The sequence below is a fragment of the Ursus arctos genome, unplaced genomic scaffold (assembly GCF_023065955.2).
Source record: "Ursus arctos isolate Adak ecotype North America unplaced genomic scaffold, UrsArc2.0 scaffold_33, whole genome shotgun sequence".
NCBI lineage: Eukaryota > Metazoa > Chordata > Mammalia > Carnivora > Ursidae > Ursus > Ursus arctos.
In genome coordinates, this window is record NW_026623019.1 from 17,131,069 (window position 1) to 17,143,198 (window position 12,130).

At 35.4% G+C, this 12,130-nt stretch overlaps 1 protein-coding gene across 4 annotated transcripts in view; it reads left to right on the forward strand.

Annotated features, from left to right (window-relative positions):
* VPS13A (vacuolar protein sorting 13 homolog A) overlaps positions 1-12,130 on the forward strand; it is a 242,767-nt gene that overhangs the window by 142,171 nt on the left and 88,466 nt on the right. For all 4 annotated transcript variants that reach the window (XR_008956869.1, XM_026518814.4, XM_026518816.4 and 1 more), the window contains exon 46: positions 8,674-8,777. Coding sequence is in view for 3 of the 4 variants with exons in the window: in XM_026518814.4 (XP_026374599.1) it covers positions 8,674-8,777 (104 nt within the window). In the remaining variant the exon portion in view is untranslated. The remainder of the gene's footprint in view (positions 1-8,673; positions 8,778-12,130) is intronic.

Genomic DNA, 12,130 nt, shown 5'->3' on the forward strand with positions numbered 1-12,130 from the left:
AGTCTTGAAATCAGGTAATACAAGTTGTCCTTCCTTGTTCATTTTCAAAGTTGTTTTGGCTCTTCCAAGTCCATTCTATTTGCATTTAAATTTTAGACTTAGATATTCAGTGTTTTTTTTTTTTTTTAAAGATTTTATTTATTTATTCGACAGAGATAGAGACAGCCAGCGAGAGAGGGCAGTGGGAGAGGAAGAAGCAGGTTCATAGCGGAAGAGCCTGATGTGGGGCTCGATCCCACAACGCCGGGATCATGCCCTGAGCTGAAGGCAGATGCCCAACCGCTGTGCCACCCAGGCGCCCCAGATATTCAGTGTTTCTTACAACACTATGATTAAATTGGCATTTTTACATATTTCTGATTTTTCATTGCTAGTAGAAGTACAGCTGAGTTTTATATTAACCTGTATTGTGCAACTTTACTGGGTGCACTTATTTGTTCTAGTAGCTTTTTCATAGATACAGTTTTGATATCTGCAGATAAAATTTTTTACCTTTTCCTTTCAAATCTGGATGTGTATTATTTTATTTTACTTTTACTTGACTGTTGCACTGGCTAGAACCTCCAATACAACACGAATAGATGTTCTGAAACCAGGTGTTTTTGCCTTGTTCTCAATCTTAGCAGTTAACGGATTCACTCTTTCATCATTAAGTATGTTTTGACTTGTAGTTTTTTTGTAGATGACCTTTCTTAGGTTGAAAATGCTCCCTTCTTTTTCTAGTTTACTGAGTTTTTATCAGAAACGGTTGCTGGATTTTGTCAAATGGTTTTCTGTTTATTGAAAGGATTTAAAAAAATAATTTATTAATGTGGTGAGTTACATTGATTTGTAATTGCTGTATTCAATGACAGTTGATTTTTAATTTTTTAAATTAGTTTTTAAATTCCAGCATAATTAAGTACAGTGTTATTCAGGTGTACAGTGTATGATTCAGCAGTTCTGTACGTTACTCATTGCTCATCGTGATATGTGTACTCTTACTATCCTTCATGTATTTCATCCATCCTACCACCCACCCCCATTTGTTAACCACCAGTTTGTTCTCTATACTTGAATCTCTTTTTTTGGTCTTTTTTTCTTTGTTTCTTAAATCCACGTAAGAGTGAATCATATGGTATTTGTCTTTCTCTGACTTACTTCACTTAGTATTATACTCTGTAGATCCATCCATGTCATTGCAAATGGCAAGATTTCATTATTTTTTATGGATAATATTACATTGTTTGTATACGCCACATCTTCTTTGTCCATTCGTCTATTGGTGGACATTTGAGTTGCTTCCATAATTTGGCTATTGTAAATAATGCTGCAATAAACATTAGTGTTTTTGTATTCTTGGGTAAATACACAATAGTGCATTTACTGGATCATACAGTAATTCTACTTTTCATTTTTTGAGGAACCTCCACACTGTTTTCCGCAGTGGGTACATAAGTTTGCATTCCCACTAAACAGTGCATGAAGGTTTCTTTTTTCTCCACATCCTGGCCAGCACTTGTTTTTTGTGTTTCTGATTTTAGCCATTCTGAGGTGTCAGGCAATATCTCAATGGTTTTGATTAGCATTTCCCTGATGATTAGTGATGTTGAGCATCTTTTCATGTGTCTGTTAGTCATCTGTATGTCTTCTTCGTAATCTGTTCATCTCTTTAGCCCAGTTTTTCATTGGATTGTTTGTTTTTTTCTGGTGTTAATATGTGTAAGTTCTTCGTATATTTTAGATACTAACCCCTTACTGGATATGTCATTTGCTAATATCTTCTCCCATTCAGTAGGTTTTTTAATTCTGTTGACTATTCCCTTTGCTGTAGAGAAGGTTTTTAATTTTGCCATAGTCTCACTAGTTTAGTTTTGCTTTTGTTTCCCTTGCCTTAGGAGACATGTCTTGAAAATTGTTGCTGCTGCCAGTGTCAGAGAAATTATCACCTGTGCTCTTTTCTAGGATTTTTATGGTTTCAGGTCTCATATTTAGGTCTTTAATCCATTTTGAGTTCATTTTTGTGTATGATGTAAGAAAATGGTCCAGTTCCATTCTTTTTCAAGTAGCTATTCAGTTTTCCTAACACCATTTGTTGAAGAGACTGTCTTTTCCCCGTTGCATATTATTGCCTCCTTTGTCGTAGATTAATTGACCATATAACTGTGGGTTTATTTCTGGGGTTTCTGTTCCGTTCCATTGATCTATGTGTCTATTTTTGTGCCAGTACCATACTGTTATTGATTACTATGGCTTTGGTATATCTTGAAATCTGGGATTGTGATAGCTGCAGTTTTGTTCTTTGTCAAGATTGCTTTGGCTATTTGGGATCTTTTTTGTTTCCATGTTAATTTTAGGATTAATCTAGTTCTATGAAAAATATTGTTGCTTTTTTTTTTTTTTTTTTTAAGATTTTATTTATTTGACGGAGAGACACAGCGAGAGAGGGAACACAAGCAGGGGGAGTGGGAGAGGGAGAAGCAGGCTTCCCACTGAGCAGGGAGCCCAATGCGGGGCTCAATCCCAGGACCCTGGGATCATGACCTGAGCCGAAGGCAGACGCTTAACGACTGAGCCACCCAGGTGCCCCTATTGTTATTATTTTGATACAGCTTGTATTAGATCTGTAGATTGCTTTAGGTAGTATCAACATTTTAACAATATTTGTTCTCCCAATTCATGAGCATGGAATATCTTTCCATTTGTTTGTGTCATCTTCAGTTTCTTTTGTCAGTGTTTTAGAGTTTTCCGAATACAGGCCTTTCATTTCCTTGATTAAGTTTATCCTAGGCATTTTACTGTTCTTAGTGCAATTATAAATGGAATTGTTTTCTTAATTTCTCTTTCTGCTACTTTGTTATTTTTGTGTACAAATGCAATAGATGTCTGTATATTGATTTTGTATCCTGTGATCTAACTGAATTCATTTATCAATTCTAGTAGTTTTTGGATGGAGTCTTTAGGGTTTTTTATATATAGCATCATGTCATCCACAAATAATGAAAGTTTTACTTCTTCCTTACTGGTTTGGATGCCTTATATTTCTTTTTCTTGTCTGCTTGCTGTGGCTAGGACTTCGAGTACTATGCTGAATTAAAAGTAGTGAGTGTGGACATCCTTGTCCCGTGCCTGGTGTTGGGGGAAAGCTTTCAGTTTTTCACTATTGAGATAATGTTAGCTGTGGGTTTCTCATTTATGGCCTTTATTATGTTGATGTATGTTCTCTCTAAACCTGTTTTGCTGAGGGTTTTTATCAGGAATGGATGTTGTACTTTGTCAAATGCTTTTTCTGCATGTATTGAAATGATCATATGGTTTTTATCCTTTCTTTTGGTGATGTGATATGGCTCTTTGATTGGTTTGTGAATATTAAACCACTTTTGCATCACAGGAATGAATCCCACTTGATCAAGGTGAATGATTTTGTGTGATTCATTGTTGAATTCAGTTTGCTAATATTTTGTTGAGGACTTTTGCATCTATGTTCTTCAGGGATATTGGCCTGTAGTTCTCTTTTTTGTAGTGTCTTTATCTGGTGTTGGTATCAGGGTGATGCTGGCCTAATAGAATGAATTTGGAAGCTTACCTTCATCTTTTATTTTTTCGAAATAGTTCGAGAAGAACTGGTATTAACTCTTCTTTAAATGTTTGCTAGAATTCACCTGTGAAGCTGTCTGATCTTGGACTTGTGTTTGTTAGGATGTTTTTAATTACTGGTTCAATTTCATTGATGGTAATCAATCTGTTCAAATTTTCTATTTCTTTCTGCTTCAGTTTTGGTAGGTTATATGTTTCTAGGAATGTCTACATTTCTTCTAGGTTGTCCAGTTTGTTGGCATATAATGTTTCATAATATTCTCTTGTAATGTGTTGGTTATTAGTTTTCCTCTTTCATTTCAGATTTTGTTTGTGTGAGAGTGCTCTGTCTCCTTTAACAAGTCTGGCTAATGATTGATCAGTTTTGTTGTTATTTTCAAAGAACCAGCTCTTGGTTTCATTGGTCTATTTTTTTAAATTTCTGTTTTCTTTATTCTCTAATCTTTATTATTTCCTTCCTTCACTGGTTTTGGTTTTTGTCCATTTTCTAGCTTTTTTAGATGTAAGGTTATGGTTTTTTTTTTTTTTTTAAGCATTTTTTAAAAAAGATTTTATTTGAGAGGGAGAGTGTGTGCACGAGCAAGGGGAGGAGTAGAAGGAGAAGCAGACTCCCCACTGAGCAGGGAGCCCGATGTGGGGCTTGATCCCAGGATCGTGACCTGACCTGAAGGCAGACACTTAACCCACTGAGCCACCCAGGCACCCAGGTTATGTTTTTTTTTTTTTTTGAGATTTTTCTTGCCTCTTGAGGTAGGCCTGTATTGCTGTCAAATTCCCTCTTAGAACAGCTTTTGCTGCATCCCAAAGATTTTGGACCTTTGTATTTTCATTTTCACTTGTCTCCATGTAATTTTTGATTTCTTGGTTGACTTGTTCATTGTTCTTAGTAGTATATTATTTAACCTCCGTGTATTGGTGTTCTTTCCAGATTTTTTTCTTGTGGTTGATTAGTTCCGTGTTACTGTGGTCAGAAAAGATGCATGGTATGACTTCAATATTTGAATTTATTGAAACTTGTTTTATGGCAGTCTGTGATCTGTTCTGGACAGTGTTTCATGTGCACTTGAAAAGAATGTGTATTCCGGTGTTTTATGATGGGATGTTCTGAATATATCTGTTAGATCTATCTATTCCAATGTGTCATTCAAAGCTCCTGTTTTCTTGTTGATTTTCTGTTTGGATGATGTATCCATTGATGTAAGTGGGGTGTTAAGGTCCCCAAATATTGTATTACTATCAGTTACTTACTTTATATTTGTTAATAGCTGCTTTATGTATTTGGGTGCTCCCATGTTGGGTGCATAACTATTTACAGTTGTTAAATCTTCTTGTTGGCTTTTTCCGTTTATGATTATGTAGTGTCCTTCTTTGTCTCTTGTTACAGTCTTTGCTTTAAAGTCTGTCTGTCTGATGTAAATGTTGCTATCCCGGCTTTCTTTTCACTTCCATTTGCATGATAAATGCTTTTCCATCCTTTCGTTTTCATTCTGCATAAGTCTTTAGGTCTGAAATGCTTCTGTTGTAGGCAGCATATGGATGGTTCTTGCTTTTTATACATTCCGTTGCCCAGTGTCTTTTGGTTGGAGCATCTAGTCTACCTACATGCAAAGTCCTTAAATAGGTATGTACTTATCACCATTTTTTACTTGTTTTACGGTTGTTTTTGTAGTTCTCGATTCCTTTCTTCTCTTGCACTTTTCTCTGTTTGCTGACTTTCTTTAATGATACACTTGCAATCCTTTCTCTTTATTTTTCGCCTATTACAAGTGTTTGATCTGTGGCTACCATTAGGTTTATATGTAACATCTTATGCTTGTAACAGTCTATATTAGGTTGATTGTCTCTTAAGTTTGAACCCATTTTTTAAACCTTTTTTAAAAGCACTAAATGTTTACTCCTCTCCTCCCTACATTTTAAGTATGTGGTTTCATACTTTATGTTCTTCTACATTGTGAATCACTTGACTTATTTTTATAGATATACTTAGTTTTACTGTCTTTGGTCTTCTCTTACTCTTCCTTATGGTATTTCCTTCACACTGAAAGAGTCCCCTTTAACATTTCTTATAAGGCTGGGTTACCAGTGATGAATTCATTTAATTTTTGTTTGGGAAATTATCTCTCCTATTCTGAATGATAGCCTTGCTGCATAAAGTATTCTTAGTTGCAGGTTTTTTTTCTTTCAGCATTTGAATATATCGTGCCATTCTCTGTGGTCTGCAAAGTGTCTGCTGAAAAATCAGCTGATAGGCTTATGTATGTAACTGTTTTCTTTTCTCTTGCTGCTTTTAAGATGTTCTTTTTATCACTATTTTTCCCATTTAAATTACTGTGTGTCTTGATGTGGACCTCCTTGAGTTGATTTTATTGGGGGCTTTCTGTACCTTCTGGATCTGCATATCTGTTTCCTTCCCTGGATTCAGGAAGTTTTCAGCTCTTATTTCTTAAAATAAATTTTTGTCCTATTTTCTCTCTTTTCTTCTGGGATCCCTGTAATGCATATGTTATTGTGCTTGACCTTGTCAGTGAGTTCCCTTAACCTATTCTCATTTTTAATATTCTTTTTCTCTCTCCTGTTCAGCTTCGGTGCTTTCCATTGCTTTGTCTTCCAGATCACTGATCTGTTCTTCTGCTTCCTCTGATATACTATTTATTCCTTCTAGTATATTTTTAATTTCATTTGCTGAGTTATTCATCTCTGGTTCTTTTTAATGTTTTCTGTCACTTCCTTTAGGGTCTGACTGAGACCCTCCTCTCTTTCCTCAAGTTCAGTGAGTATCTTTATGACCATTACTTTAAATTCTCCATCAGGCTTATTGTCTCCATTTTATTTAGCTCTCTTTCTGTGATTGTCATGTTCTTTCATTTAACCTATTCCCCTGTCTCCTCATTTTGTCTAATTCTCTGTGTCTGTTTCTGTGTGTTAAGAAAGTCAGCTATGTCTCCTGATCTTGAAAGTAGTGGCCTTACGAAGAAGAAGTCCTGTAGTGTCCTCCAATGTAATATCCCCTGGTACCCAGAATGTGGCACTTCAGAGGTGTGTCCTATGTGTGTTATGTGTGCCCTGCTGTTGTGGCTGAGCTGCATTTGCCTTCAGTTCAGTTGTGTGCAATGACTCTTTGCCTGTTGTGGGTAGGGTTTAGTCCCTGTGTTGTTAGTGGGCCAGTCTGGGGCCACCTTGAAGTTGAGTCGGTTCAGACCACACTTTTGCCAGAGCTGTAGTCACACTGAACTGTAGGGTACTCTCCCTGTTTTGTCCCCAGGAAGCTTTTGTTGGTGGGCAAGGCCCACATTCAGATCAGTTGTCTGCCCCCAGCCCACTGCTGAGGCTGTAGTTGAACTGGTGTGTCTGGTTATTTCCCCTCTCCCGGTCACACCAGTCACTCTGAAGTGATGCTGGCTACTGTAGGGTCTCCTTACACACTGCAAGGATAATGACACCACTTTGAATGACTCCTGTTGCAGGAGAACATGGAAGTGGGTGCACGGTGATAAGGTTTTGCTCAGGTCCACTGTGGGAGGGAGGAGACATGAGCTGCTCTGGAGAACTCCTATTGAGGGCAGGTTGGTCATCGGGTCTTTACTGAGCCTTTGATTGTTTACTCATGTGCATATTCCAGTCAGTACCAATGTGAAGTTTTGACAACAGGGGACACTCTTAAATCTGTAACTCTTCTCTCTCCACGTACCTCGCTCCTCAGTGTGCTGTGAGTTTAAGAAACACTGGCTTCCCCAAATTCTTATATCTGTTTCTTTGACTCCAGCAGACTGGGCTCTGTTTGACTTCTCTTTTTCTCCTACACAGTATTCTAGAAACTTGAGGCAGCAACTGGGGCAATCTGAGGACTTATCTTTGTGGTTTCTTTTTAATTTTTTTTCTTTCCTGTGCTGTATGCTGCCCAATTTCTGAACTCCATCGTTTAATGTGGGTTCTTTTTCCCCTGTGTTTTAGTTGTCTACATTGGGAAGGTTTATCTGGTCTCTATTATTCCATCATGGCTGAAAGCAGAAATTCTTCCCTTTCAATTTTTTGATCTGTAGTTAACTGTTTTAAAAGATGACTGTTGGGGGGCGCCTGGGTAGCGCAGTCGTTAAAGCGTCTGCCTTCGGCTCAGGGCGTGATCCCGGCGTACCGGGATCGAGTCCCACATCGGGCTCCTCTGCTATGAGCCTGCTTCTTCCTCTCCCACTCCCCCTGCTGTGTTCCTTCTCTCGCTGGCTGTCTCTCTGTCACATAAATAAATAAAATCTTTAAAAAAAAAAAAAAAAAAAGATGACTGTTGGGCCTACTTCTCTATTGTTGATTTTTTTTTTATTTTTTAAATAGTTATGTATTAATTTTAAATTTCTTTTAGGTATTTTTTATAGAAACTTAAATGTATTCCTATTTCTTCAAATAGAGCAAACAGTTTATCTAGAGATAGAGTTTAGTTAGGGTTATCCATGTTTCAGTTCTTAGTTCTCAGCATGTTTTCCATTTTGGTATGATTTTTTTAAAATAAGATTTTACTAAGAGAAAGATTAGAATATGAAAGTGGTTTTATTAACCGATTTGTTTTTATCCATCTCAAAGGTAAATGTGTTTGGAAGTTTATCTAATAATATATATTAATCAAAGCAATGTTACCATTTATATCATTTTTGTATGCTGCTCGTGGGATGGAGGAGATATTCTCCAAAGTGCATGGAGAGTATCTCATTCCATGAGCAGCATACAACAGTGAAGTACAAAGGCACTCATTTCCCAGCCTGTGGCCTTTTTTCCACTTTTGTCATACAGACATGTCAAATTTTGATATATTTTTTCCCATGAATTCTTCTATTTTTGTCTGAAGAAGTTAATACTTATCTCAAGGTCAAAAACATACTTAGTTCCTTCTAGGATTTTTAAAGTTTTTGTTTTTCACACACCTTTTCTATAAAACTGCTGGCCTTCCTTGCATTTTTTGGGATAAATAATAGTGTGTTTGTTTCTTTTCTAAATTACATAAGGTAAATACTGCCTGCGAGTTTCTTTATTGGGATATTTTGATGGGATTTAAAAAAAATGTCTTTAGAGTCTTAATGGTGCTAAATATGATTTATTTTTCTTTCTCAGATTAAAAATCATTTTTCAATCCCACTTTGTGTTTATGAAGGGAACACTTTATTGGGAACGGCTTCACCTGGAAGTGAATTCAACATACCGTTAACATCTTACCGGTGATTGCTTTTCCTTACCTTTTTATTTGCTCTAAAGTGTCTTATAGAATTTTAAATTCTGATTTTGTAGGGATATCTGTCTTTAAGTGATCAAAGTTTAATCAAATCTGTTTTGTTAATAATTTGTCTAACTTAACCTTCCAAGCACGCTAAAACTTTTTTTGGTTTTTAAAAAATATTTAATGTATTTAATTTATACTATATAAATTACTTATGCTTTTACTAGTAAATACAATTATTATATGCTTACAGTATAGCTGCCATAACTATAATCATTTATATATGATTTTTAGAAAATGTTGAATTAAGCATGATTGGTAGCTTCTGGATTTATATGCAACTCTTATGAAGTGATTTTTTACTTTTCAAATGTTTTACAATAGAATTTTTAAAAAAATCCCTTTAGAAAACATAATATTTTATCTTTTATCTACGTATTTATTAATTGTTCAGTGATAGAATTACACTGTAAATTATGACATATATCAATTTTAAATAGTAAAAATAAGGTTAAACTTGATATAAATTCTTATATTTAAAATTCTTAGAAAATGCTAATGATGGGCTGGTCTTAAAATTATAGGATTAATATCATAATGAACAGGGATTCTGGATATTAGGAGTTGAAAATAATCTCTTACAGGGATAATGAATTCTATTGGAAAATACTGTCTTCCTGAGAATAAGCACTATAGTTTGTCTAAGTACCATTTCAGCACACACACACTAGCCCTGGGCCCAGACCAGTGCTGCAGAAGGAGGCAGAACTGCAAGCCATTCTGAGATACCCTCTGCCTCTCCTCTCGTCCCTGCCTGGAGTTCCACATTGGCTCCCTCATGCTTAGAGAGCAGTCTAGCAGTTATAGGCACATTCTTTGAGTTAGTAGACCTGCTAGTTCCAAGGAGTGCTGTACTACTTATACCTTCTAACCCTAATGAGTGTTTTATTGCGTAGTTCAAATTTGCTGGGGCAAGAATTCTGTTGTTGCGAGAACAACATCCATGTAGTTGTTCATATCTGACCTTATTCTAGGAAGGATTTTTGGTGGGTTACAAGACTAGATTAAAGATATGTTTAAAGGTTACAAGACTAGATTAGGATATGTTTAAAAACTTCTGTGAAGAAATTGAAACTTATTTCATCCTTGAATGAGAAAAGTTAATGGCATTTTGCTTTATTTTTAACAAATTATCGTTACATGTTTTGTGACTCTGTCCATAGAAGAGAAAACTTACAGTATCTTTACACTTTCTTGTTCAAGGCTAAATATTAATTTGTCAAATGGAAATTAATTAATCTTAATTAGAATTATTAACGATGAGCCAGCTTATATTTCACGTTAGATATGTTTCTAATCCAATTCTTAGATATAGATAGGTATGCTTGCATTTAAGATATGAGGTCTTAAGTTAAATGGCTACCTTTCCCTGGAGAATTTAAATATATTGATCTTTAAATTTAATTCATTTAACAAATATTTGTCAGATATTCTGTGTATAAGACACTACTTTGGGATGCCAAGATCGATTATTCATGGCTGCGACCTTTGAGAGATTGATACATTATGTAAATACAGAAGGAAAAGAACAGTGGGGTTGTAGGGAGGGAATTACAGAAGAGGTAGAGTTGCAGGAAACCACAGAAAACAAAGCAGGTATTAATGATTAACTCCTGGGAGAGATACATGAATTAAAGGTCAAACATAATAATGTGCGGAATAGCAGGGAAGGGCAGTCTTGAGTGGAAGGAATTGCATGAACGAGGGTTAGGAGGCCTGCAAGCACAGGGTTTATATGTGTCTATAAAAAATAGTTGCGGCATGATTAGAGTGTAGTGTGCATTTGAAACAGTTTAAATTCATACTAAGGTACTTGCTCCCTCATTTTCATGCCCCCATTTATGTTAATTTTACCTGTATGTTGAATATGCTCTTTTTCTTCTTTCTTCTCTCAGAACGTTTGGTGTCTATTTTAAGACCTTTCATTCTAATAGCTCTTCTCATTCAGAACCTCTTGCCATTGACCATCTTTCTCTCACGTTTTCTTCATACTCATTTCTTAAACTTTCCTTTAACTTTAACCTTGCATATTTCTCGAATTCAGGTGTTCTCTTCAGAATAAAGCTTTTTGGAAAAATTGTTACCTCTGCAAAAAGCTCTGCAGCTGTCTAGAAAGACTTCACCACACTCTCTTGCCATCAGTCTGCCGTGTACATATGTTTTTTTGTACCTATCACAGTGCATTAGTTCTCTTTTAACATTGCTTCCTCCACCTAATTGGGATCTCTGTAATACAGTGTAAAGAAGGACTTACTCATTTGTTCATTTCCAGTTTTACCTTCTCATTGTTAAATAATGGGCCCAATAAATGTTTTGATAATCAGGATGAATTTATTGACATTAGTTTAATTTGGAGAAAAATAAGTTTTTAAGTATTAGACTGGAAAAGAGAATGAAAATTAGAGAGAGAATGTAAAGACAAAATAGGTTAAATCTGATAACTGATTTGATCTATGATTAGATTTATGTATACGTCAGTGGAAATGGAAAAGTCGAATATTCTTTCATAGTTCAGAGTGCTAGTACTTGAAAGTTCCTGAAAAGGGACACACAGAGAAACGGGCATGGACTGTTTAAAGTTCAATTTAGCAAATTTAAGTCACTGTCGGACATCATTATAGAAGTGTGTAGTGGATATTTAAAGTTTTAGGACTAGGGCTGAGGACAAAATCTTGGCTGGAGATAGTATGGACAGTTCATTTGTAAGGGATAGTGTCACAATCATAGAAGATTGGTTTTACAAGTATAAAAATATTTAAGTGTTTATATTTGGACATGTTAGGTTTGAAAAATGATTAAAATATAATTGAAATGTAAACGGAGAGTGTGATATTTAAATATAAGAATTAATCCTACATGATTTTATCACTATCTTCTTGACCACCTCTGCAACTGTGCCCAGTGTTTCAGCAGTTAAATATCTATTGAAAGCTTTTGTTTGATTTACACTGAAAAGCTGATGATTTTTTTTTAATGGAAATGTGTTTTTAGTTTATGAATTCAGTCATGACATGTACTTCCTGTGAGGACCACTTATTCAGGAAAGCCAACATTTTTAAGTTAAATGTGCAAACCAACAGATAGTTGTGTATGTTTGCTTTGCATATATGATCTATAAAATTACATATTTTCTGTAGGAAACCAGTTATTATCTTATAAACTTCTAAGATAGTACGTTTGTAAGAAAAATATTCTCCTCTTAAGAGACAAATAACTTCATTAGTTTTCCAGATAGTTAAGTATCTATTTACCAGTCTATCTGCTATCTCAAGAAGAATGCGAACCTATAAAAAA